The sequence below is a fragment of the Gobius niger genome (assembly GCF_951799975.1).
Source record: "Gobius niger genome assembly, chromosome: 12".
NCBI classification, from domain to species: Eukaryota; Metazoa; Chordata; class Actinopteri; order Gobiiformes; family Gobiidae; genus Gobius; species Gobius niger.
Genome location: NC_136863.1, coordinates 22,321,779 through 22,348,013, shown reverse-complemented (window position 1 = coordinate 22,348,013; position 26,235 = coordinate 22,321,779). Strand labels below are relative to the sequence as shown.

At 40.8% G+C, this 26,235-nt stretch overlaps 3 protein-coding genes across 3 annotated transcripts; 1 reads left to right on the top strand and 2 right to left on the bottom strand.

Annotated features, from left to right (window-relative positions):
- Window positions 1-137: 137 nt before the first annotated feature.
- Window positions 138-7,670, bottom strand: LOC306971383 (long-chain fatty acid transport protein 2-like). The gene is made up of 10 exons (XM_079567627.1): window positions 7,250-7,670; window positions 6,594-6,824; window positions 5,194-5,349; window positions 4,817-4,941; window positions 4,559-4,753; window positions 4,248-4,338; window positions 1,831-2,029; window positions 1,662-1,759; window positions 563-693; window positions 138-476 (listed from the first exon to the last, which is right to left on the bottom strand). Exons 1-10 carry the CDS (start codon window positions 7,590-7,592, stop codon window positions 300-302), a joined length of 1,746 nt encoding a protein of 581 aa, XP_079423753.1. The 5' UTR covers window positions 7,593-7,670; the 3' UTR covers window positions 138-299.
- Window positions 7,671-9,119: 1,449 nt separating this feature from the next.
- cep152 (centrosomal protein 152) lies at window positions 9,120-21,550 on the bottom strand. Its single transcript, XM_079567540.1, has 27 exons — window positions 21,447-21,550; window positions 20,061-20,170; window positions 19,919-19,979; window positions 19,565-19,855; window positions 19,278-19,350; window positions 19,037-19,177; window positions 18,804-18,943; window positions 18,530-18,730; window positions 17,992-18,139; window positions 17,803-17,894; window positions 17,566-17,729; window positions 17,300-17,498; window positions 16,960-17,064; window positions 16,700-16,830; window positions 15,779-15,907; window positions 15,577-15,712; window positions 15,172-15,357; window positions 14,693-14,950; window positions 14,278-14,409; window positions 13,486-14,124; window positions 13,124-13,199; window positions 11,600-11,767; window positions 11,368-11,452; window positions 10,974-11,053; window positions 10,664-10,820; window positions 10,486-10,589; window positions 9,120-9,961 (listed from the first exon to the last, which is right to left on the bottom strand). The coding sequence occupies exons 1-27, from the start codon at window positions 21,531-21,533 to the stop codon at window positions 9,204-9,206; spliced, it is 4,851 nt and encodes a 1,616-aa protein (XP_079423666.1). The 5' UTR covers window positions 21,534-21,550; the 3' UTR covers window positions 9,120-9,203.
- A 1,038-nt stretch (window positions 21,551-22,588) lies between these two features.
- galk2 (galactokinase 2) lies at window positions 22,589-25,977 on the top strand. Its single transcript, XM_079567218.1, has 10 exons — window positions 22,589-22,745; window positions 22,827-22,915; window positions 22,995-23,118; window positions 23,197-23,290; window positions 23,434-23,580; window positions 23,678-23,776; window positions 24,052-24,204; window positions 24,585-24,795; window positions 25,411-25,612; window positions 25,752-25,977. Exons 1-10 carry the CDS (start codon window positions 22,687-22,689, stop codon window positions 25,957-25,959), a joined length of 1,386 nt encoding a protein of 461 aa, XP_079423344.1. The 5' UTR covers window positions 22,589-22,686; the 3' UTR covers window positions 25,960-25,977.
- Window positions 25,978-26,235: the final 258 nt, after the last annotated feature.

Here is a 26,235-nt window from a genome sequence, read left to right as displayed (position 1 = left end):
TGAAAAAATACCACTTTCATAAACCAGTCACAGCTAAGCGATTAATCGATTAATTGTAAAAATAATCGGTAGATTAATCGATTACCAAAATAATCGTTAGTTGCAGCCCTACTGTGAACCCAATGCTAAAATCCACCTGTGACTTTAGACTGTGAACACCGCCTACTGAGATTAGGTAAACCATTAACCTATAAATCGACTCTTTCCATTTTTCAGGTCTGAACAGGTACGTGAGGAGGAGTGAATGACATGATTGCGAAAGCGCGTTATCCAGTGAGCAGGTAGATCATTCAAACGTGTCAAAGCTTTATCGTTCCGGTTACAACACTGTCGTAGATGTTCAGAGTCAGCGGGACATAATCACTTTGTCTTGTATAATAAAAATACAAAGGATCTGAGATTTTAGTAGGGTTAAATCCCTCCTCTACTAATTTCCCCTTCTGATGTTTGAAAGTGCCGGTAACATCCAAATGCTCCTGCAAAAATTACACAATATAATAATTACCTACATTTAAATAGTCAATGATTCAATGTTATTCATACACCAAATGTTTTCCTGTACCTGAACACGTATGAAAAGTGGCCTGGCGTACGAAGGGAGCAGGTTTTCCACATGTTTAAACACAGCTCCAGAGTCAAACACATGTCCTTCTCTTAAAATGACTGCAGCCATCCCAGCTCTGCCCTCATGGCCTGAGGATACAATAAATAAGTGAGTAACAGATGAGGAAAATGTTCATACATGCAGTATATGTATATATCATATATTGTGAGGAAAAGAACCAGAGCTTTTAAAAAATGTCTCCCAGAAGATGCCCTTTCGCTCTGCATAAGACAAGCTTTTTAAGGAGCAGCTGGTGATATTTTTAATCAAAAACTGTTTGTAGCTATTTAATTTTAGCAGTTTTAGTCATGAGCTGTAGCTGTAGTAATTATAGTAACGCAGTAGTGACTCCTCAATCTTCTGAACACATGCGAGGAGGGAAATCAAAGTAAGAGAATCTTGATTGTAAAGCGATTTTCACGCGACACAAGTCACACAAAGCTTCACACAAGGGAAGCAGAATTTTTCCTTCCCTCCATACTGGAAGTAAGCTACATGTAGCCACAGCTGCCCTTGACAGAAGTGTGTCTGCACACATCTGCACCCCTAGACCCTCTGCCCGGTATTCCCTGACCGTCTTCCATCCAGTCACTAACTAGGCCCGATTAGAAAGTACTCAGACAAAAATGTTTTAAAGTATTTTTAGCCTCATATTAAACTTAAGTTGTCAACAATGATGAAATGATATTTTCATGAATCACTTTGGGGTAGGCCTAAGTAAAAGTGGAAAACAGGATTAGTCAGTTAATCCTGTCTGAATTGAGGACCACAGGACATTGACCTGATAAAGTGGGCCAAAGTTTCAACATAATCCAGACTAAAGTTCACCCTGGACCCAATGCTGAACATTGTGTTTTTCTTCAAACACAAGGCTTCATGTTTCTGTCCGTGATTGACCAAGATCACAATATCAAAGTCAAGCATGTGTTCATTAGGATTAAATAAGGCCATCGCCGCTACTACCAATACCAATACTTCAGAATGGAGTTAAACTTCTATTTACATAGATACAAAATTAACATTTTTGCAAGCTAAAAAGAGTATTACTGTCCAGTACCTGGCACAGTGATGCCATACACATTAACCTCTTGAATACACTCAGCCATAGTCAAGATGTCGCCCACCTCCGTTGTCGCCACATTTTCCCCTTTCCACCTGCAAATCAATTACCCACTATGTAAATACATACTGTGCATAAACAATACTGTGCCAGCAAAGGGACAGACCTGAAGGTATCGCCAATTCGGTCGTGGAAGTACACAAACCCGTCTTCGTCTGTCAGGAACAAGTCTCCAGTGTTGAAATACATATCTCCCTTTTCGAGAACATTGTGCAGTCGCTTTGATTCAGTTTGCTTCAGATCTCCCACGTATCCCAAGAACGGACTCCGCAGTGTTATTTTAGTCACCAGCAGACCGGGCTCACCTAGACAATTATCAGAGAAGATTCAGAATACACCAGCGACAACATTGAATATAGAGGCTGATAAAACACATACTATAAAGCATTGTGACACACATACACTTATTGTGATTATGACAACGTTATGCTCTGCCTCCTAGCGCCTAAATACAGAGGTGGCCATTGACAAAGTACATTTACGTAAGTATCATACTTAAGTAGAGTTCTTGAATATCTGTAATTTCTCTAGTAATGATTTGGTTGAGAACTTTTTACTTTTACTCTACAACATCTCAAATAGAAATATAATACTTTCTACTGCGCTACACCTTAATTTGTACTTTCTACTTTCAACTTCAGTAATATTTCGACTTTTATTGACGAAATATTTAGCCAGCATTATGTGTTCTTTTTGATATAAATGACCACTACTGCTTATTTGTATTCATTTGGCATAAACGCTTACACATGTTTTCCTGTTTGACACTACTTTTTACACATACAGGCTATTAGGGCTTGGGACTTGCACAAAGACAAGCTAAAGCGCACTATGTCCAGTTTCTGCTTCAGCATGGCTGAAGGCTCACAGTGTGCTGATACCAAAGGTTCCGTACAGTCAGTGGGCAGCAGCGGACAATGGACGTATTATAGAAAAGTCTCACTCTCGCCGCATTCAGCTCGGGACAGACGCTTCGCTTGTTACCAACCGCAGCAGCAGTAAACATGTCAGACCCTCTCATATATTTCCATGCACACAACTGGGTGCTTCATTAACAGAGGTCCGGCTTGAGTGTCTGTTGCGAGCAGGTAGCCTTAGCCTTCCATTGGAGTTAAAAAAAACAAATTAGTGGTAAATATAAGAGACACAGAACATGATCAAAGCAACAGAATACCTTAGAGGTCCTGTGTCCCATTTTTATTATCCTTGTCATGTGATCGCAACTTAAAGGAAAATCTCCTGAGTCTCTCCTCTTTTGTCTATGATGATTTACTTACTGTACTTTACTTTACTTTACTACGACAACCCTCTCCATTTATCCAGGCTTGGGATTGGCTTAGAGAAAAGACTGGCCACTGAGCTTCTGGTCATTGTGTTTAGAAATATCTACAAATGAGTGAAAATGTACCAAGATTAGACTCGCGAGAATCCAGTATGGATATTTCTCACAGATCTGTGCAGATGCACACCTCTGGATCTGTTCAGTGACATTAACAATCTCCTAATGGGAGGCTTTTTGTTGTCTAAATATCTTCAAGTCACTGCCTGTACATCTGTAAAAGATTATTATAGGAGCTTTGGCCAATAAAATAGACTGAAAATTTAAATTCTCAGACACAGAAAGATACATTTTGTGTATGTGTCAAGATATTTGACAGATCAGAGCTTCCCAGGATACTTTCCAGATATCTGACAGATCCATGAACTGTGATCTTATATCACAGTTATACTACGCCTCCAAAAAAGACTGGGATTGCAGAAGATGTCGATATTAAAACCGCTCTCAATGAACTGACACGGGATGTTTCTGTTGTGAAGCAACCACAGGAAAACATACTTGCGGAAGAAGTAAAATCCCTGAAACTTTTGAACGCGGAAAAGGCCAGAAGGATTACTTCACTGGAAAACAGAGTGGCTGATCTAGAGTAATACAGCAGAATGAATGACATTATAATCACTGATTTCAAACCAAACACATGCTCTTATGCCAGAGCAGTGGTGAAAAGGTACATACATGTACTGTCCGTGTATATGTATATACTGTATAAATATGGTAATGATGGTACAACACGTACTATAACCTAGTACTATTGGATGCTTAAGAATATACAGTACAATGTATTGTAGGACAGCATTCTTGTAAACTTTGTTTCTATTCTATCAGAAGACTATGCAGACTGATTTCCAATGTTTGAATATTGTTATGTATCTATATATGTATATGTATATCTTAATTGTACCAAAATGAGTTGGTTTCATGAAACAAATCGGAATGTAAACAAACAGCAGCTGGAAAGTTTGGAAATAAATTGGATGGGGTAGGCATGAATAAGCATTGTTTGCTTCAGCCTGTTTGCTTCAGCCTACTCCTTTTTGTGCGTTTCTTTCTTTTTTGTCTAATAACTTGGAATTGCTCAAATAAACTAAACTAAACTAAACTACACTAATATTGTGAGAGATATAATTTTGAACTGAAGTTACTTGGAGGTTATGCGGGCCAGAGTGATGCTGATTGTATCAAACCTTTGGCAACTTTGACGCATAATCCTGCAGCGTCTCGAACCACCTCCGCTCTGTGGACGTCATATTTGACAAAAGCATAGGGATTCAGGTACTGGAAATCATAACCACAAGCATGCCTTTAGCTCAACAACATTATGAAATGGAAAAGTACAAATCTATTTCTGGAAAAGATAGGTTGATTTCTTCTTCTTTTGCACCTAATGTGGCATTTACTGTATTTATTAATTTACTGTTTACTTTTACTTTTTTACTATTATACAGTATAGAATTTCCACACATTTTCCCAAATCTGAGCAATATTACTACCTCACCTTGTGAAAAAATGTTTCCTTTCCAACTGCCCCGATCTTTCCCCATGCATTGATGAAGCTGAAGTTTCCTTCTGTTGATCCATATAACTCTCGAATTGTGATGTCTCCAAACCGGTTTAAGAACTCCCTCCACACGTCCGCTCTGAGGCCGTTCCCGATCGCAAGTTTGACACTGTGATTTCGATCACTGTGAGTCTTTGGAAAGAACAGGCACAATGAGATGACCGTGTTCAAGAGTGTGTTAATAATGAGGAATACCTTTGGGGTGTTGCAGAGATAGCGCAATGTTTCTCCTATGTACACAATGGCGTTGGCGTTGTATTTTCTGCAATCCTTCCAGAAATTTGACACAGAAAATTTATTCCTCAGGGCCACCGTACTTCCTATAAACAGAATTGCAGTGTGTATGAAATTGATGACTGTTTATTATATTAAATTACCCAATATGAAAGGACTGATTTGAGCCAAAGAGGCATTTGTGAACGGGGGTGAATGACAACTTTAATTGAAAATGTTCAAATACAACACACATAGCATTTGAAGTTGAAATGCTAGGTGTGTTTTGTTTACATTTTTTGCAACAATGTCCAAATGTTAGCGGGACTCTCTTTCTCTCTTCTCAATTTCGGACTAACCCAGATGTATAGCTCCAGTGACGCCAATAAAGGCAACGGTGTGGTACAGGGGCAGGCTGACGTAAAGGACTTCAGTAGAGGTGCGCCCCAACGACATGTGAAACAAAGACATGCCCCACAGTTTGGCGTAACTGATGACAGCGGCTTTGGGGAAACCTGTTCACAAACACACAGTAGTGCAATAATAAGGTTGCAGTCATGGAAAGTACTCAAGTAGACAAGTAAAAACACTATTGTCAAGTAGCAATAAAAAGTACAACTCGTCTTACAACAGCAAACTGGGGTGGCTCTGATTTGTTGTTTATTTTTTGGGTTACATGATATGGTTCCTCCTCCTCCTCCTGCACTTTTACCCAGTCTCGTCTTCCATCATTTTTTATCATGACTTTCCTGGAGCCAGTCGTAACATATGTATTTCAATGGTGTTAATATTTTATTGAGGTAGGTTCAGGACCAACCAATCTATTCTCCCAGCAGCAAACCACCACCCTGCCTTTGCCCAATGACGCCTCTAAGCACCCAGATGCCCCGTGTATACCTGCCATTCCCATTCAATACCCAGTGATCCTCAGCAGGGTAGCAAAGGTCACAGGATGATGTTCAATGATTGGACAGTGGCTCAATGATGTGGAACTGGTCTACAACTGGGACTTTCCACACAGCACTTAAAATAACAAAATCTAATCTCTCTACCACAAAAAAAAGAACAAAACAATTAGTCAAGTTGGGGTAAAAAGTGGTGAGAGAATTTTCTAGCCCCTGCACAGCCTACCAAGGACACCTTTCGTGCAGCCGATTGTTGGCATTCCTTATTAATAAATCTACAGCATGCTTGGGTGCTATTTGCCCCTGACAAACACTTGTCTGTTTACCTTGGCATAACATGGTCTTGTGCCATGCACAAATAAATGTGCCTTAGCCAAATTGTCTCTTATAAGCCTAACTGCCATTCTTGTCTCACTTTTGACGCCACCTCTAAGACTATTAAACCTTCCTCTGTGGAAGTTTAGTTAGACTTGAATGACCAATGGCAAGGCAACTTTACTTATACCGCATTTCGTACACAGGGCAACTCAATGCGCCTCAATAGCACCACAATGTGTTGAGAGTTCATGTCTCCGGGTCCCGTACTGATGGGAAATAAACTTCTCCTGTGTCAGACATCCAGCGTCTCCTGCCTCTCTTTGCAGCTCTACATTAGGGCATCTTCTACACCCTAAAGTACATGTTTTTAGAGGTAGAGGAAACATGGGGGGAACCTGCCAACTCCACACAGAAAGGCCCAATTTGAGTTATAAAACATTTTTGCCTAATTATTTTCCACAAGCAGAAGTTAAAAGAATTGTATTTCATCAACAACTCGCAACATATATCAAAATAAATATCAGCCTGTGAGTCACCTGTCGTCCCTGAGGTGTAGATGTAAACCGCTGGACTCATCAAAGTCAAGCCAGCCCTGATGTCCTGGGACAGGGGCTCGGCGCTGACCTGGCCCATCTTTTGGGTGAAGCTCTCATCTCCTGAAGAGAAGCCCTCCTCTCCTGAAGAGAAGCCTTTTCCAGACAGAAGCAACACAGACACATGCTGCTCCTGGAGACCGGGCAGGATCTCCTCCACTGCATCCTGTAACTCTGAAAAACAAAGAACACGAACTTCGAGTATTCAACTATTTACTGATTTCATATTTATGTCCCAGATTTAGTTTGTTAATGACCCCTCACATGTCAGGGATCTATTCAGCATGGGCTAAGGTTGGGAAGGTCATCATCTTTTTATTCTGAAGTTGGATGATTGGAAGCATAACCTATTTGAGACAGGAACCCCATTTTAGGAAACAGCCAGGGGGCCTACAGGGATGGCACTTTCCTTCTCAAACCTCCTGCTGCAATGGCGTTTTCAAACCACCAGATGTGACCATTAATCACCATTCCCCCAAGCGTCATGCACATTATCTACATTCAGTCACACACACCCTTGAGATACTCGTCTCTATTTTCAAGGGAAAGGGCTTTGAAACTTGATAGCAATGTTTGTTTTAGTAATGTTTGCAGCTTACCTTCTGCAGCCACCAGTAGTTTGGCTCCACTGATTTTCAAACAGTGCAGCAGAGACTTGGACCTAATGTTGCAGTTCAGAAAAGCCCCGACGCACCCGATCTTCGCCAAACCCAACCACATCCAAATGAACAAGGGGCAGTTTGGGGAAAAAAGCGCCACGACGTCGCCTTTTTTGACCCCGTTTTGCAGGAAGACACGGGCTGTTTTGTTGCTGAGCTCGTCCGCCTGCCGGAAGGTGAAGCGCTCGTCTTGGAAAAGCATAAAAGGCTGGTTCGGTTGCGTCTTCACCACCTCAAAGAATCGGTCTATGATGGAGTAGTTGGTCTTAATGTATTTCATCATGCAGCGGCGTATCCATAATCGGCTGTATATCTGGTGCACATATTGAAAACAGTTCGAGTAACGATAAAGAAAGCCCAAAACAAGCGCCACCGCAAAAACAAGAGCGAACATCTTCACTCCAAGAGAGACCAAATGAAATGGGTGAGAACTCAGAAGGAAAGGGGGAATTCAAAGGTCAGTGATAGTGGGGACTACAAACAAGACACATTTGGCAAAGTAGGAAAGGCAGACTCATTAATAAGTAACATCCTGTCAGGTGTGTTAAGCGTTTTTAGAAAGTATAACGCATTTTCCCTCCCTGGCGCAGGAGAAGCTCGTCTCATTGGTGGACGTGGGGGGGGGACTAGACTCTGACCAGCTGCCAAGATCCAGGAAGGAGTGACCAAGTGGATGATGTTGCACATTATATCAAATTTGTAGCACATTTACACTTCCAGACCATCAGTTTAAAAGGAACAGGCCAAAGTTTTTACATACTGGGATATGTTCTTACCTGAGCTTAGACGAGTTGATACGTACCTGTCTGGTCTTTGTGCGTGCACTCAGTCACACAAAACGACTAAAGATGTTGTTAGTATTTGGTCTCTCCCAGTATATCCCTATAGCTCCAAATGGGGGTGTAGTTGGAAGCGACCATACTCTTCCACGAGCACGCACACAGGCCAGACCGGTACGTATCAATTCGTCTAAGCTCAGGTAAGAACATATCTCAGTATGGAAAAAACGGTGGCCTGTTCCTTTAAAAGGTGCATTATGCAACTTTTTATATGGCAAAAAAAGTATATATCTGTGTGTATTTGACCTTGTAGTGACCCAGCAGCTGTATGGGTGGTCACCATGGGGCGGCTTTACTTTCCATCACAGTGTTCATTAGGATTCTCCAGGATCAATTGTTTGGAGGGTTTTCACTCCACAAATATCTACTTTTTTTCTGCATAAAAAGTTGCATAATGCACCTTTAAGACATTGGACCAACCTATGTTACACAACAGTTTTTCTTCTGTGTGGCGTTCACTGCGGCTTGGAATTTCAGCTAAATTGAATGTTATAGAAATGCATCGATGAGGCTGTAATGTATTTTTGGAGAAGTTGCCATTGACGATCCTTTTTATTGTCAATACATAAACTCTCATACCAATAAAATACTTGTGTGGACAAAACATATTCAATTCACTTTCCTGCATTTGACTAAAGTGACCAAAAACCTTGTCCTGTAAAACTGCTAAATGGAATAAAACTGCATTTTTAGAAATAATCTTTCGAGCACAGCACACTGACCAGTCTCATCCTTTCTAAAGCTGGATAAGTCTTATAATAAATACATAACATATGAGCCACATAATACAATTTAGCAGCGACATTTATGAGAAATGATGAGGCTAAATTATTTAGTTTCCACACAGGCACTGCAACAATCAAACAAGCTAAGGCAACAATCGTACGAGATGTAAACTTGACTGGACTAACCTACTGTAAACCGGCATTTCTAATGGCTATAAATGCAAGTCTTTTTCACTCAATAACAATTAAGACAACAACAGTATGAAATGTAAAGTCATATATGCAAGGCACCATTTAATTTAATTAATTTTGGCATTGTAGCTCTTATTGTCATTTCTGTTGATAAAATGGACTCCCGAATCCGCTATCCTGCTGCCTTTGTCTTAACTCAGAAAACAGCGGTTTGGGGCAAACGTCGTACTGTTTCGATGATTCTGATCCGGGTGTGGGTTGTCGTCCAAATGTACTCGTCTTTCCGCTGTAAATATCAGAGCTTTGCACATTAATTGTCTTTTTCGCGATTTCATTATACACAGTCAGGTCGGACACATTAGGGGTGAGTCCTCCAAAGTCCTCAAAATCACAGTTTGATGCAGCAGAGATTGGAAATGGCTTGACCGATTCGACTTTCCGCCCCGAGAGGGACACATGGGAGACTTGGAGCCCTGTGTCCGAGTCGTTGCTACTCGCGCTCCAATCTGTCACACGTTTCTCCTCTCTGACAGGCAGCTCTTGAAGAAAAGTCTTTTGTTTTGGATCAAAGCCGCTTTCTGCTGCATGTCCGTGCAAATATAAGTCCCTGTTTTTGGTTCTAACTGAGCCATCGTTTATGTGACATGGGGAGGTTTTGTGGCGGGACGTCCTGTATGAATCAGGGGTGTCCTGGGTTTTCCCTGGTACAGATTGCTCTTGGCGACTGACAGATTTGGTCCGCACTGTTGTCACTGGTTTCTGGGTTAAATCCCTCGACTTTTCTCCTTGGACTCTTTCACCCGGCCTCTTGTTCAGGTGCTCGTGCAGTGGGCCCTTATCGAAGTCTGGCTTTTTACCTGGGGGACGACTGCTGCTGGGTAAAGGTGTCCCACCACCTGCAACCACACAAGATTAACATTAGTATCAGAGAAACAAATACAATGTAATGACCATTTTAATCACTGGCAAACAAAGCTAAATGTTTCTAAATTTGGTTGCTTTAAAAGTGTTCTCGCAAAAAGTGGTTCAGCTGGTAAAGCAGAAAGTCTCATAACCTGAAGGTTTGGGGACGTAACAAGGCAAATTTAATACCTTTTAATGCCTAAACAAACAATTTTTAAGCAAACATGCAGGAGTGCTGCTTGGATATACAAAATATTAAAAATAAAAATCTAACTTTGGTGCTCTTTAGTGCAGGGATCCTGTGTGAAAAAGCTTAGAGAATAAAGAGTAAAGTGTGATTTAAAGCCTTTAGGAATTAAAAAAAGAATGCTTTTTAATTACATTTAAGACCTAAATTTTTGCAAAATTCATACAATGACTTTTTAATGGCCTGCAGAAACCCTGGGGTGGCTGTCGCATAGAGTTAATAAAGGAGAGGCTGTTCTTCTTTCCAAATCATAAATATTTAATGACTTACTTGATAAAGCCAAGTTTTTGCCCAAGTTATTCTTGACAGGCGTTTCGAGCACTTTAGCCATTGCTGCCAGTTTGCTTGCTGCATTCATAATATTCTTCTCAGCTCTACAAACCATAAAATAAAATAGTCATGAGGCATTCTCCGTTAGAGGGAGAGTCCATTCTTAACATGGCTTTACCCAGTGCCTTTCCCTCCATCCTCCAGCAGTTCTTGTAAACAGGTGAGGTAGTAGTGCCTCATTTTTCGAGCCGTGTCCTGCCGTTCCCTCTGCACCTCCACACGAATCATCTCTGCCGCTCGCTCACGGCTCTCTTGGAGGTAACGTATCATGTCTCCTGGAAAAGATTAAGATTTGAGTTAAACTAGTTTAAAAGTAAACATATCTGAAAACGGTTATAGGATTTCAAAGGATGAAAGAAGACATTTCCATCACGCTGAAGTACACCCAAGCTTAAAAAACAACTGTATCCATTATTTTTTGTACAAACCTCTGATTTTTTCCACTGTGTTTAGATATTGCTGTTTCATCTCTTCCAGACTTTGCTGAAAATGTTGCTGCTCAGCACTCCTGTTGGGGAACAAAAAGCAGATCTGCATAAAAGCCTGATTTATTCCACCTTCTGTTTATGAAGACAACTTTGTGCGGAATTTTAGGCATTCATGGCCAACACTTCTGATAATCTTTCCACATTAGCATCAGTGGGAACAGTAGTCAGCCATTTCTTTCTCTGGGTTTGAATAAAAAAAGAATTTGTGAGAACTACTTTTACGATAATAAAACAATTACACTATGCCTTCAGAGTACTATATTAATGCTAATGAAAAGACATGGAAAAAACCCACTACTTGCAAAGAAAATATTATGATGCCGTAAATACAAACCCCGATTTTGCTTTGGTTTTCTTGGCGTCCTCAAGCTCCTGCAAATGCTCTTCTTTGACCTTTTGAAGTGAGATCTCATGCTCCTCTAAAATACACAACACAAAATAGTCTATCAGTGCGCTGAAACCCATCCTAACATTATTGATGGACAACAGCTTTTTGCCCATTCTTCCAGTTCCAGGTTCTCACAAACCCTTGAAATGATTGTAAACAAACTGCCACATGATCAAACCTTTAAGTTTCTTCATCGCAGCCTTGTGCTCCTTGACAGCGTTCTGCAGCTGACGACAGGCTTTCTCTAAATGTTTCTGGAGCTCATGGTTCTTCTTCTGGAGTTTGCTGACGTTTTCAAGGCACTCCTTCCTGCAGCGCCCCTGGTCTTCCCGCTGGGACACTGATGCTGGAAGTAATAAATGATCACAGATGCAAATCACACGAGGAAAGCACTCCATTGTGAGCAAAGAAAACTAAGCAGGTAATACATACACTGCGTTCCAAATTATTATGCAAATTGTATTTTTGTGTCAAAAAGGTTAAAAAAAATAATAATAAGAATGAAACTCATGGATGGTGTCGTGTCTCGGGGCTCTATGAATCAATGACATTAATCTCAGAGACCTGGGATGATTAGTTTTCAGGTTAAGCCCAGTTAAGGGAAACACTACTGAAAAAGGGTGTTCCACTTTATTATGCAGATCATCATTTTCAAGCAATATGGGAAAGAAAAAGGATCTCTCTGCTGATGAAAAGCGTGAAATAGTTGAATGCCTTGGTCAAGGTATGAAAACCTTCGATATTTCATGAAAGATTAAGCGTAATCATCATACTGATAAGAGATATCTATCCGGGCCTCCCCTAAACGGTTAATTAAATGCTGATGAACAGAAACGGCTGCAGTGGCTCAGAAATACATGAGGACTCATTTTCAAACAGTCTTGTTCACTGATGAGGCCGTGTAACCCTGGATGGTCAAATCAATGGAGTAGTGGATAGTTGGTGAATGGCCACACAGGGCTGTGACGTCAGTAAGGAGGTGGCGGAGTCATGTTTTGGGCCAGAATCATGGTGAGAGAGCTGGTCGGTCCCTTTAGGCCCTTTTAGGCTCCCTGAAGAAGAAAAATGAAGAGCCGTGCTTTCCCTAACAAGATCCTCTTCATGCATGACAACGCACCATGTCCTGCTGTAAAGAATACCTCTGCATCACTGGCTGCTATGGGCATAAAAGGAGAGAAACTCATGATGTGGACCCCCTCCTCCCCTGACTTCAACCCTATTGAGAACCTTTGGAGCCTCAACAAAAAAAAACTTCTATGAGGGTGGGAGGCAGTTTTCATCCAAACGGCAGCTCTGGGAGGCTATTCTGACATCCTGCAAAGGAATTCAAGCAGAAACTATCCAAAAACTTACAATTTTAATGGATTTAAGAATTTTTAAGCTGCTATCACACAAGGGCTCCTATGGTAAAATATAACTTGAACTGTTAATATTTTTTTGATTGAAATAGCTTTTGATTTCAGTAAATATGACCTCCTAATGCTACAAATTCAACAAATGACCATTTTCAGTTAATTACAAGCTTTAAAATGTATTGAAACGATGAGTTGCATAATAATTTGGAACAGTGGATTATGAGGTTTTTACTATATTTATTTTTGAAAAAAATACTGTTATCACAAGGAAATTTAGAAAATCTTAGAAAATGTAATTTGCATAATAATAATAACGCAGTGTATATGAAGGCAGCATATGTACCAACCTTGTATTTTATTGATTTCTTTTTCGTACTGCTCCTGGGTTTCCTTCAAGACCATGCTTAGCTTTTCTTCACTCATCTGCAGGTGCAACATAAATAAAAAGTTAATCAGATATAAAAAAGAACAGATACATTTCATTAAAGTAAAAGTACTGAAAACAAAACATTTAAGCAAGTGAGTAAGGCACATGTTAGCGACTGAAAAACCTGAAAATTGAAAAAAGATCTGCACAACCAGGAGCCCCCAGGACAAAATATGTATCACTTAGTGCCTAGTGTATTGTTTCAGGCACAGCACTGTCTGATGAAAAATAAGTACATTTGTAAAACTGCGTTTACATCACCATAAACAAAAAGCACTTTACCCTTTTCCACTCTCTCTTGGCCTGGGACACTGCTCTGTTCACCATGTCTTTGCAGAAGTTGTGGATGACTTGTGTTATTGTGTTCTCTGCCGGGTCCCCACTGGTTTTCTTGGCGTCCTCCGATCCCCGCTGCTGAATAAAGACTTGAGCTTGGACTTGTGCCAGCGCATCCTGAATCTCCGCTTGGATCTCATCTTTTATCTCCTGTGTTTGCGCCCGCTCTTTCTCTGCATAGTGACGTTTCAACTCTTCTTCCCGCACTTTCGCAGCTTCTTGAAGTCTGGCCTCAGTTTGAGAAAGCTGCTCCTTCTTCTCAAGCTCGACCTCCTCTTTGAGTCGTTGTAGGGCTTGTTCCAGTTTTTTTTGTTGCTCTCGCAGTTCAGTTTCAAACGCCTGGTCACTGCGCGCCCGGATGTTGTTGATCTCCTGCTGCTTGTCTCGGTTCCACGCGGCTCGGGCAGCGGACAGCTCCGCCTTCAGCAGCGCCGCTTGCTCTCTCCTGGTTTTGTCCAGTTGGTTCTGAAGGGTTGACACAGTCTGTTGTAGCTCAGCCTCCTGTTGAGACGACACCTTCCCCTCTGGCGGATTCCCCTGTCGCTTGTGCCACTGTTCCTCTGCTGCTCGCAAGGCCTGGGACATCTTAGGGCGGAAAATGGGTAAAAAATATAATATTCTTCAGCAATTTTTGTCTGTTCTGTTTATTTTTTTACACAACACTTGGACCCTCTTTTTTTAATTACTTATCTGTGTTTTAATAATTTAGCCATATTTGTTCCTAACTGATGTACATACCTTCTGATCTGTGACCATTTGCTGATGTTGCTCCCATTTCTCTCTCTCAGATTGAAGAGAGGCCTGATATTCTGGTAACGAAGCCAAGTCTTCTACCCAGCGGTTGTAGGCCCTGGTGATTGCACCCTCAACCTTCAGCAACAACAAAGACAAGACAATGACAGCAATTAGACCTTGAATATTGTTATAAAGTTCAGTACAACAATCAGCTACACAATGTTGCATACATGCATATGGGTCCTTAAATTATTAAAAATGTTGGAAGAAAGAGCACACACAGTCCAACACAATCGCATTAAAAGATTAGAAGAGATACTGTGAGGAGTTGTTCTCATAGTAAGGTGCTAACTACTTTAGTTTTTGTGCCTTTAAAAAGAGAAAGAGGCACATGTTTCAATGTTTGAATCATACGCACCTGTTTGGCCATGTCCTCCAGATGTTGCTCCTGAAGTTCTTTCTGGATTTGCTTCTCGGCCTCCTCCACAGCTTTCAGCCGGGCTCTGTCTGCCTCCACGTGCAGCTGTTGTTTCTGATCCCTGAGCCTGGACTCCAGCTCCTCAGCAGAGATTGTCTCATTTCTGTCCTGAAGATCCGTCTGAGAGGCCACTGCTGCAGCGTCTGCGCGTCTCTGCTTCTTTGCCTCTTCAAGCCTCTGGGACCAAGTCTGCTCCATCTGCAAACACACCAAGCCATGCAATCATCTCCACACTTACACTTTAATGGAATGTTACGTATAAAATGCTTTGGACAATAAGTTTACAGAGACAGAATACAATGTTAATACAGATTAAAAACATGACACTTATTATTAAACTAAACATTTATTTTAAACAAATGTTTTGCATGTATTCTCCTGTCTTTTAGACTTGTAGCAGTCAAACAAAAGAACAGCACCTTCTTCATTTCTTGTTTCCATGTTGCGTTTATTTCAGCCATTTTTGTGTCCACTTTCTGCTGGATCTCTTTCTCCTTGGCTTTGGTCCAGACTGCTTTGAGCTCGATGGTTGAAGCCTGGTGTCCAGCCTCCATCTCAGCTCTCAGCTTCTGCAGAGCAGCTTTTGTCTCCTCTTGCAACTTTTGCTAAAACAAAACCAAACAAACAAAATATTGTATTGCAACTTCAGTTTACAGCACAATAATAGGAGGGTAATAGGATTAAAATCACGATCCTCCCAGTGGAATGACATGCAAGCGCCATGCTATTCTATTATGCCATCACGATACTGTAAAGTGTGACCAAATAAACATTTCACATTAATAAATCATGAATTAGAATTAGAAGTATTTAGGTCATTTTACTTTAGTGTCTTTGAAAGTAGCCTCTTCATCGTTTCTGTTGCGGATGCTCTCCTCCAGCGCGTCCTTCTCTTTGCAGACAGATATATAGCACTCTTGAACCGCTGACATCTTATCATGGGCTTCAGACAGCAGAGCTCTGTCAAGGAGGGACTGGCGTATAAGAAATATTATGACCACATAAATAATGGAACTATTGACTCACTGTAGCTCCTGCAGCTGCTGCTGGTGCTGCTCACTGAGTTGTTCAATCTGACCCGAGTGCTCCTGGATGAGTTCAGTCCGAACACAATTCACTACATCGTCCCGGTGCAGCTGGTGGATCCTCTCCGCTCTACAAACACATAGAGTTTACAGTCACCATTTTGTGGATTAACACAAATATTCTTTTTCGCACCCAGACCCGATAAACTTGAAATCGTTTTTATGAATGAAAAAGACTTTGGAACAAAAAGTTAGAGTTAGAGTTAACAGAATTACTCAAACCTAATGAATGAATGAAGCAAAATACTACTCTAGGTTAGTTTATGATGAGAGAATATTATAGCATGGTTTAACATAAAAAAAGAAGAAATATATTTTTGTATAGATAGCACGTTCCGAAGATGTACTCGGCAAACCTGGGAGGTGACCGGTGCTGAAGACTTGATTACGCAGGGGAGACATCTGACAGTACTTTTATACTCGCTTATGCGCTCCTTCAATTTGCCCAAGGTACACAGCACGTTTCCCACATTTTGGTGTGTTATAGCCTCATTCCAAAATGGATTAAATGGACCTGATAGAGAGGTGTCTGTCTTTCTAAATCAAGTCCAATGAATTTAACTTAGCACAGGTGGACTCTGGTCAGTTTGCAGAAGCATCTCAAGGACGATCAGTGGAAACAGGATGAACCTGAGGCTGAGCTCAGTCTTGAGTGTCAAAGCAAAGGGTTTGAATACTTATCCACATGGAATATTTAGTTTAATTGTTCATAAATTTGGAAAACATTCAAAAAATCTTTCTTCACTTTGTCATTATGGGGCATGATGGAAAATAATGAGGAAAATAAATAAATGATCAAGAATGAAGACTTTCACTATCCACTGTAGGTAGATCCAGACATCATTCCAAAATGACACTTTACCTTTCTGCCGCCTCCTGTTTTTCTTGGTCTAATTCCTGGATCATCTCTCTCATCTTGGTGCACAGCTCCAGGTTTGCTGCCTTCACTTTCTCCTCACTCTGTTTCAACTCCTTACACTTTTTCTCTAATGTCTGGAAAAAAAAACAGAACAGGGGGATTATTTAGAGTTTAGAAGCAGCAATGCAATATTAGACAAAGGAAAGCCATGCTAAACCAGCAGCAACACGGGGGGAAAAACTACATTACACATTGGGACTAACCTCCACTTGTTCCTGCAAGAGTTGCTTGTCTTCCTTTAGTTGTTTGAGCTCTTTCCGAGAAGCATCAGAAATGTCCGTTTGTTTTTCTTGACCATTTTCTCTGATCTGTGGAAAGTTGATCAATCAGGTACACAACACATGCATGAGTTATACAATCAACCCAATGGCAGCGGGTCTTTCACATAAATGATTATGAAACGGTTTACGCCGACATGCAGCATGAAGCTTCAGAGAACCACACCATCTTTGATTCGGTGAAACTTACCCAACATCAATTTTGTCTTGAACTCCAGCTGCAAGGTAATTATACCAATGGGTTTAAAAAAAAAAAGTGATCTACCTCAGAGCAGAGCTTGGCCTCCTCGAGCTGAGTCTGTAACTCGTCCACTCGGGTCTGACTGAGCTGGAGTTCCTCCTGCAGATGTTCGATCTTCTGCCTCTTTCCTTTCAGATTCCCTAAACAGCGCTGCACCTCCGCTCTCAGCAGCCGCAGGGCCTCGTCTTTGGACAGCTTTGAGTCTGACAGGTTGGCCAGGGGACTTAAGGGAAAACATGAGGTAGATGAGGCATTAAGAAACCTTCACCGCATATTGCGACATTTGGTACCTGTGTAAAGTGCCATTTTTGAGGTTGGCTTTCTTCAATCCCAAATCAATGCAAGACTCTGACAGGTGGTTCTCCAGGTTGTTGCTAAGGTCCAGGGAAATAACATTGTGCTTTACAGCAGACTCGTACAAAGTGATCTGCTCCTTCAGTTCTGCCAGATCCTCCTAGATACAGAATAGAAAATCAGTCCTGCGTAATAGCTAAAAGTAGTCCATTTGTCACATTCACTTCGCAAACCTGTAAGGCTTTGTTCATGTTTTCACTCAGTGCCTTGGCAGATTGTGTCTGTTGTAGCTTGATTTTCAGCCGACTCATTTCTTCCACAGAACCTGACGGAGCCAAACAGTCGTAACAAAAACCCAGAAATTAATTATTAGCCACACAGACCCAATATAAGTAATATTGGGTCTGTGTCCCCAGCCTCACTGGTCTGTAGCAGCTTGGCGCACTGCTGTTGGCTCTCCTCCAGGCGCTGCGTGAGGCCGTTGATGACTCTGGCTCTCTCCAGTTGGTCCTCTTCTCTCTGACGCTCCAGCTGTTTCACCTGCTCCCGCAACCTCTGAGTAAGATCAACCTGCACACAGCGATGAAACAAGACTTCAGTGTAGTCACATTTTCACTAAACTAACGTTGAAAGTGACAAATGTCTGCAGTTCTTTACTACAATTGTAGGTTTTAGGCAGGATATAGCCTTGACCATAGCCAATATGATTAAGATAAACTCAAACATTCATTTTTTTCCCATTAACCCAGAACATGTACTGTATAATACACATTTTATTTAACTCTAATTGAACAAGCTAAAACTCAAACCTATAATGCAAATGGAAAGCTGGTTGAAAGCTTATTGATCAGCTTTCAGAATATCTAGCGTCCCTCTACCTCAGGAGACACATGTCTTTATGCTCCGAGTGTGGCACAATATAATTTATAGCTTGAGACTATTTTTACTCCACACACGCACCTGTTCGTTTAGGGCCTGTGAGATTGAGTCGATCTTCTGCTGTGAGGTCAACAGCGCGGTCTCGTGTTGCTCCCTCATGACGGTGATGTCTCGGTCATGTTGTTCCCGGGTTCTGGACAAAGTGTCAGAGCGGCTCATTTCCAACATCTGCTGCTTCATCGTGTCCACTGCCGCATCCGCCATCCTCTGCTTATTCATGTTCTGTAAAATAAATGCAATGCGTTTAACAACATTAAGGTAAATGATGTAATTATCACAAGCAGTTTGGACGTACCTCTTGGTCTTTCTCAGTCAGAAGCTGCACTTGGTGCTCCAACACCTTCACATTTTTTTGCATTTTAACTTCTCTTTCTTTATGTTCTTCAACCAGTCGACTCGACTCCTTAAGACTTACAGCCAGACCATCTTTTTCATCTGAAGATAATTACAATAATGGATCGTTAACCTATGTATCGTGTGATAAAATACGAGTGAACGGTAAACACAACTGGTTTAGACTCTACTTGCCTTTTACAATGGCAAACTGATGCTCCAGATATCTCATGTTGCGTCGAGAGTCCTCCAGTTTTTGCTCCAAGTCTTCAATTTGCCTCTGCTGAGCTTTATGTAAAATCCGCAGCTGGGCAAGTTGTTCCTGATCAACTGATTCTAAACAACAAAATACATTATTAAGTATGTATGATGATGCTTCATTTATTGCTGATTGTAAATTTAAAAAAATGTGACAAAATTGGAAGGTAAGCATTACTTGCTGTTGAGTCAAGGAACTCTCTCTGCAGCTGATCCATCTCTTGGCCTTGATGAGGTTGTGAGTTGAACATCTTTGGAAGAAAAAACGTGAGTCATATATTTAAACTTTTTGAATATGCAGACCTAATGATTTAGAGGTTGAATTATTATTTCTTTTATTTCACATTAACACTCAAATGAAAGTACAAAAAAACCTTTAAAGCATAATGCTACTAACTGATGATCACAGCCTTAGAAAACACATTTCTGATAGGATCATACCAAAGTCCCCTGGGTATTACGCACCTGAAAATGATTTCTGGCGTCCCCATGGACTGGTCTGTCCCTGTATCCTCCATCTCCATTAAATTCAACAGGGATTTGAGAACCCTGCGGGTATGTATTCGTCCCATAGTCGGCAGTGGAGAAATCATTGTTCTCTGTGCCTACACTGTTGTAGGAGTAGTCTCCTTGGTTGAACTGCGGACCCTGTGGCTGGTTCCAAGCGTGAGGCTGCGTTTGACCCTGATGTCCATTCATGTGTCCATTAACAACCCGATCACCATAAGGGTACTGGTTGTAGTTGGCTTTATAGTTCTTGAAAGACAGATTTTCAATTAAGCTTTTCATGTTTTTCCAGGTAAAATAGCTACACATTACCTGTTCATGAGACGTCGGCCTGACATGACTCGGCCACTGCTGAGCCCCGTTGGACTGTGGACTGCGATAGAAATGCAGAAAATTACTGCAATCATTCCCTATTCTCCCCTTCAGACTTTTATTTTCACTTCATTTGTTTTACCTATTTCCAGCATTTTTGTTGTTACAGGTAGAGTACTCCAGCTCTGGAGAGGAGGAGTCTCTGCTATCTTCAAGCATGTCATCCGGCAGGTCTGTGAGCAGCTTGTGCAGCTGCAGAAAATACAGCACATGGAAATGAGTCACTGAGGTTTCCCCGCAACAGAGTGATAAATAACACAAATAGAAACAAAATAATCTCCAGAGGCAAAACGGGTTAGATAAAGGGATTCTCTTTGTTCTGAAAATGCTTAAACCAGGACGGACCAGACAAAAAAGTTTTCTCTGTTTAAGATAAATTACCAACAGAGGTATAACCAACTTAATATGCCTTTAGTACAACATGCAAACATTTCCCCAGCATTGATAACAATAAATAAATCCTTATTTTTTCCACAGTTGTTTCCATGTGAACTATAAAGCTTTGTATATCAATTCCAACATCACATCTTTTTGTTTCCACTTTCAGTGATCAGACATTAGACATTTCAACACAAAAACAGCACTGTCCTCTCAATGTCAGTAACAAACAGACCAGGGATTCTTCACATCTATCTGGAACAGCAACAACAGCAAAAAACACACAGTAAAGACAGCTGGACTTACTTCCCACAATGATTGTTGAATGTTCCTTAAATCCTCTGCTGTGTCCACAATAGGAGGACCCATACTGTCCCACTAACACAGTCTCAACAAACACTTCTGATTAAGCTGTGAAGCACATCCTATCTGTTTGCAGAAAAAGTCCTTGTGAGCAAAATACTCAAAATGCTCCCGGCATGTCATCAGTTCCCCGTGGTATTGCTGTGATTTGCTCCAAAAGACCTCCATTGTTTAGATGAAACATATAGCAAGGTGAACTGGAGCAGAAACATTCCAGATACTGGTGGTGAATAATTTCCACTTGACCAACTTTCTGATTAGAACAAAAGCAAATGTTTTTTTCCCTAACTCGGCAATGTCCACAAACACTAAAGAGCTTTCATGTTTGAAGCAATCCATGAAATAACACAACCCTCAAGGATCTGAAAAGAGGGAAAGCCAGTTTCACTCTATGACACACCTGAAAGGAGGACTTTCTTGAGCCAATAATAGCTTAGGTTCATGGTGCAATAAACTAAATATATGGGTTACAGTTTACGTCAGTGTCAACATTGCACTCAAGTGTTCCCCAAGACAACATGCCATAAAATCCTCATGCATTGTGGGTAGTCTACTTCCCTAAATCAACCCTTAAGCAAACACTGCCAATACATTTTCAATTGTAAAACTGTTCATTTAAATGTATTGCTTTTGATAGATGTACATTCAACATATTCCAAACCCAGTCTCGTGACAAAAGTGTACTTGTTGTACTCAACTGTACAGCAAACATAATAATGGCAGCTACCTCTTGCTCCCTCGCATAGTCCTCCTGGTCATACTCTTCTTCCTCATGCAGCGTTTGGAGAGCTGCACTGTCGAAGTCGATTGACATGATGATGCAGGGGCTGCAGTCCTTTTCCATTAGTAGTTGGAGAGAACAGAAAATATAACGCCATTAAAGTAAATAAAATAAATAGCTTACATTACATGTTACATTACTTACAGCGTGGTTTAACAGCCAAATGCTTTCTTTCTAAATATTATAGTTTCATGGTTCTACGACAACACACACACCGGTGCTATCTTAGCTTAGCCCTACAATGCTAGTTTACTTTTATAACAAAGAGTCCAAAAGCAAAACAACTAACCTGCTCGTAGTATCAAAAAGGAAGAAATAAGGTAACGTTAAGCTACATAACACATCCGTTTGGTTTTAGTCTGGTCAACAGATCTAAACCTTGGGAATTACACAAATATCACCGTTTTAAAAACAACTGTTAAAGGCTAACTTGTTAGCCTCGGAAGTTCAGGCGTGCGCTTTAAGAGACTCGCCCACTTTGAAAAGTCGCGCGCTGAAGCAGCGCCAAACCAACTAAAACATAAACAAAACACCCAAAGACATTTGCACGACAATTAGACAATGTTTTCTTTAAGATACCACGTTCATATCTGTTATTCCAATCATAACGGAGTCCCAAAATCGCAAGTTCTCAGCAGCAACTTTGATAAAAGCAAAACACATGAAGTATGAAACAGATTTGTATTTCCATGGAAACCGTGTCTTTGTGCATTCTGGGAAATGTAGTTAAAAAGAGCTTTACTGGTATCCAGCAAACAGATGTTGCCCATGCTCACCACTATGTCAGGAGCATTACGTTGTGTCCCCCTTTATATTATTATTTTCTATTTTGCCTTTATGATAAAACATTTCTTACATTAAAAAATAAATAGTGACGTATGGCTAGTGCCACTTGGACACGCCCCCTGTTTTCAGTACTTCCGCATTTGTGCAGTTTTTAGCTGATTCAGAATCAGATCTTCAAGCTGAAATGTTTTGACAGCACTATATTTTGACCATAAACATACAGTTTGACAGTCGAAATGCAATATCTGATCTTGGATCAGCCATTTGGCGTCAGCCTTTATATATATCTATGTCCGCCACCCTCTTGTGATAGTCATGTGATCTACCAGGATGTACATACCATCTGAAGAATTCATGCTCTCAACCAGAAGTTAATTTATCATTTTGAATGTCATTTTGAATGAAAGAAATGGCCTCAAACCCACCGAAGACCGCGGCAGTGATTTCTGCAGATAACAGGTGAGTAATAAAGCTACTAGCCAACAGTTAATTGTGTTAATCTCTTTCAGAGATGTGTAACTTGAGAGTATTGTACTACAGGTTGCAAGCTTTGAAAAGTGCCTTTGAAAAGAAATATGAGGATTCTCCACAGTTTTATGCATGCGCTCCTGGAAGAGTTAACTTAATAGGTAAAGGGATTTAAATGTATTGCATTTGATAACCTTACACTTATTGCCAGAAAATACACTCAGTTTAATTTATTTACAGGAGAGCATATTGATTACTGTGGCTATTCAGTTCTTCCCATGGCTATTGAACAGAATATCCTCGCAGCTGTATCAGTGAATAAATCTGGGTCTATCAAGTTGGCCAACATAAATCCTCTGTACAAGTAAGCCCTCGTGATTTTTATATTTAATGGGAACTCAAATTATAATGCTCAATGATGGCTTTTGTTTTGCCATTGTAGGGATTACAGCGTGTCATGCTCTGAGGACATTGCAATTGACCGGGACAATCCAAAATGGTATTATTACTTTCTGTGTGGAGTGAAAGGGATCCAGGTAATGCATTTTCATAATATGTAGCATTGACAACACAAGAAAATACATACTCAATAGCAATATGTTTAGTATATTTTGAAAATAAATTTGATTCACCTTTTATTAAAAAATAAATTGATACGAAATACCAATCTGTATTGTAGGAAAACTTTGGCATTACAAATCTGGTTGGGATGTCTTGTGTTGTTGATGGGACAGTTCCACCAAGCTCTGGCCTCTCCAGTTCCAGTGCTTTGGTCTGTTGTGCTGGGTTGGTAACAATGGAGGCAAATCAAAAGTCTCTCTCTAAGGTATGCAATATTTTCAGTATAATTAACTTAAACTGCATTTATGTCCAGGCATTTAAGGGACTGTACCACCTGTCACTTGTAACTTTATGTCTTCCAGGTGGCTCTTGCTGAGATTTGTGCCAAGTGTGAGCGCTACATTGGCACCGAGGGAGGAGGCATGGACCAGTCAATTTCATTTTTGGCAGAAAGTGGAAAGGTATGGATCTGGGACATATCTGCAGTGTATATTCAGAGGCACATAGGGCCAGTTGAAGTCTAAAAAAAGACACTGAATTACTAATTAGTTTTGAGCGTATTGTTTTGGTTGTAATCTTGCACTGGGCTCGCTACATGTGAGTAAAAAGAAGAAGACTGTCAAAGCTTCCCTTGCATGGTTTACCTTCATCTATTGGTATCCTTTATGTACTCTTTCTGGAAATAAAGCAGTGGTTACCTTTGTTTTTTCCTCTTGAATATTGTGCCACTTCTTAGGCAAAGCTGATAGAGTTCAACCCTCTCCGTGCCACTGACGTGAAGTTGCCTGCTGGGGCTGTGTTTGTGATTTCAAACTGCTGTGTGGAGATGAACAAAGCGGCTTCTTCTCATTTCAACATCCGTGTGGTTGAATGCCGCATTGCAACTAAGGTATGCTCTGTCCTAACTGCTCCTAGTTTAAATGCATTGAAATATATTTGTCAAAATAAACCATGATGACCACTTGCAGGTGAGGGTATTAACAGATGGGGATTTATTAGGAAACATTTGGGATTAAATGAAAGTTTTTGGATTCCTGTAGTTTTATTTTTAATTGTTACTTGCCAGAATTTAACGTTATCTTGAATATGTTGCCTGTACTAATTTTAAACCTCGTACGCATATATTTTCTAATGTTCAGAAAATACACACATAGAGTTAGGTTGACTTGAGATATTGTAGTAGTAGCCATACAATCAGAGCAGGAAAATCTAGATAAGTAGCATGCATATGCAAACATGCCCCTTTTCCAGCCCTGTGAATGTTTTCAGATGCTGGCCCAGGCTCGTGGCCTGGACTGCAGCAAATTGGTGAAGCTGGCGCAGGTTCAAGGCGAGCTGCAGGCATCCCTGGACGAGATGGAGGCTCTGGTGGAGGAGGTGCTTCATCCAGAGCCATACAACAGAGAAGAGATCTGCAAGGCCCTGGGCATCACCACTGAGCAGTTCTGCTCCGAGCTGCTGAGTTCCAACACACAGCATGGTGAGCCACATAAATGCAATTAAATGGCTTCAAATCTCTTCATGATGTATAATACATTTCCTGTTCTTTTTTCAAATGTATATTTTTCATATTATTTCAGTTAATTGATTCCTATTTTGCTAATTACACATTTTTTTACATTTGCTTTTGAGCTACTGTTCATATTTTTTCTTGGGGATCGTCACCTGGACACTGACATAGACTTCTTAGTGGGTCTCCTTTGTTGTAACATGATTGCCCAGGGGTAGGCAACATCAGGCCCGGGGGACAAATTTGGCATTCCTCTGAGTCTGGTCCCCGAGAGGATTTTGAGAAATATGATTGCGCACAACAGAGATCAAACACATGTTGAAGTACTCCAAAAACACTAATTATATAGTAAATTCCTTTAAAAGGAGACTTTGATAGATCCTTGATGCCTACAAAGCTTTATTCTTTTTCTTTTGCTGAACTCTCTCTCTATATATATATGGGTATACCTACCATAATTAACCGTTGGTTGCTCTAACAAGTTGTCAGCTGCTTGTGCATCTTCACAGTTGATCAAATTTCAGATGATTGTTTAGTGTTTCTCATTTTTTGATGCCATGTCAATGTTTTTCTTTTTCCCCTCAGTGACGCACTTCAGGCTGTACCAGCGGGCCAAGCATGTGTACAGTGAGGCGAGGCGGGTGCTGCGGTTCAAACAGGTGTGTGACTCTGAACCTGCAGACGCCCTGAAGCTTCTGGGGGACCTGATGAACCAGAGCCACTCCAGCTGCCGCGACCTGTACGAGTGCAGTTGCCCCGAGCTGGACCAACTGGTCGAACTCTGCCTGTAAGAGTTGCACTTATGGATTATTTGATGATAATTTTGTTCATAGAATGTAAGATGGAGGGTAAAAGTTATATTCTGGACTACTATCTAAAAATAATAGATAATAATAGACTAAATTATTGTTTTTCTCAATCCACAGAAAGTCTGGAGCAGTGGGGTCTCGACTGACTGGAGCTGGATGGGGCGGATGTGCTGTTTCCATGGTGCCAGTTGAAAAAGTGGATGGTTTTTTAAAAGCTGTTCGAGAGGGGTACTATCTGAGCGATCCTCGGAGAGCCGCTATGGAGAAACAAAGTCTGTTTGTCACGAAGCCAGGTGGAGGGGCTGCCATTTTTGTTGAGGAATAAATGGTATGATTTTCTAAAGTAATTTGCAAATTTTATAAAACATCTATTCACAATGGATTTGCAATGACAATAGATGTTGAAATCGCTTTTTTTTTAATTAGTTACACTTTATACGTAGTGTATCAATCAGCCTTTCTCAGTTCACTGATAAGATTTTGTGCAATAATTTCATACAAGGGAAGTTGAAAATCAGGTGCATTTTGAGGAGCATAACGGGAATATGTGTACAATTACAATAACTGCAAGTTCATGTTGAGAGTAAAAAAAGAAAAAGTT

Excerpts from the sequence above, each read along its gene's own strand:
- cep152 (XM_079567540.1), bottom strand. The coding sequence starts at position 21,533 with ATGTCAATCGACTTCGACAGTGCAGCTCTCCAAACGCTGCATGAGGAA. Across the intron at positions 18,140-18,529 it reads CACAGGCCCTAAACGAACAG|GTTGATCTTACTCAGAGGTT; the intron begins GTGCGTGTGTGG and ends CGCTGTGTGCAG. Across the intron at positions 17,730-17,802 it reads ACATGAACAAAGCCTTACAG|GAGGATCTGGCAGAACTGAA; the intron begins GTTTGCGAAGTG and ends TTCTGTATCTAG.
- galk2 (XM_079567218.1), top strand. The coding sequence starts at position 22,687 with ATGAAAGAAATGGCCTCAAACCCACCGAAGACCGCGGCAGTGATTTCT. Across the intron at positions 23,119-23,196 it reads AACATAAATCCTCTGTACAA|GGATTACAGCGTGTCATGCT; the intron begins GTAAGCCCTCGT and ends TTGCCATTGTAG. Across the intron at positions 23,581-23,677 it reads ATCAAAAGTCTCTCTCTAAG|GTGGCTCTTGCTGAGATTTG; the intron begins GTATGCAATATT and ends TATGTCTTCCAG.
- LOC306971383 (XM_079567627.1), bottom strand. The coding sequence starts at position 7,592 with ATGATGAAATACATTAAGACCAACTACTCCATCATAGACCGATTCTTT. Across the intron at positions 4,754-4,816 it reads ATCTCTGCAACACCCCAAAG|ACTCACAGTGATCGAAATCA; the intron begins GTATTCCTCATT and ends TTCTTTCCAAAG. Across the intron at positions 4,339-4,558 it reads AGGAAACATTTTTTCACAAG|TACCTGAATCCCTATGCTTT; the intron begins GTGAGGTAGTAA and ends TATGATTTCCAG.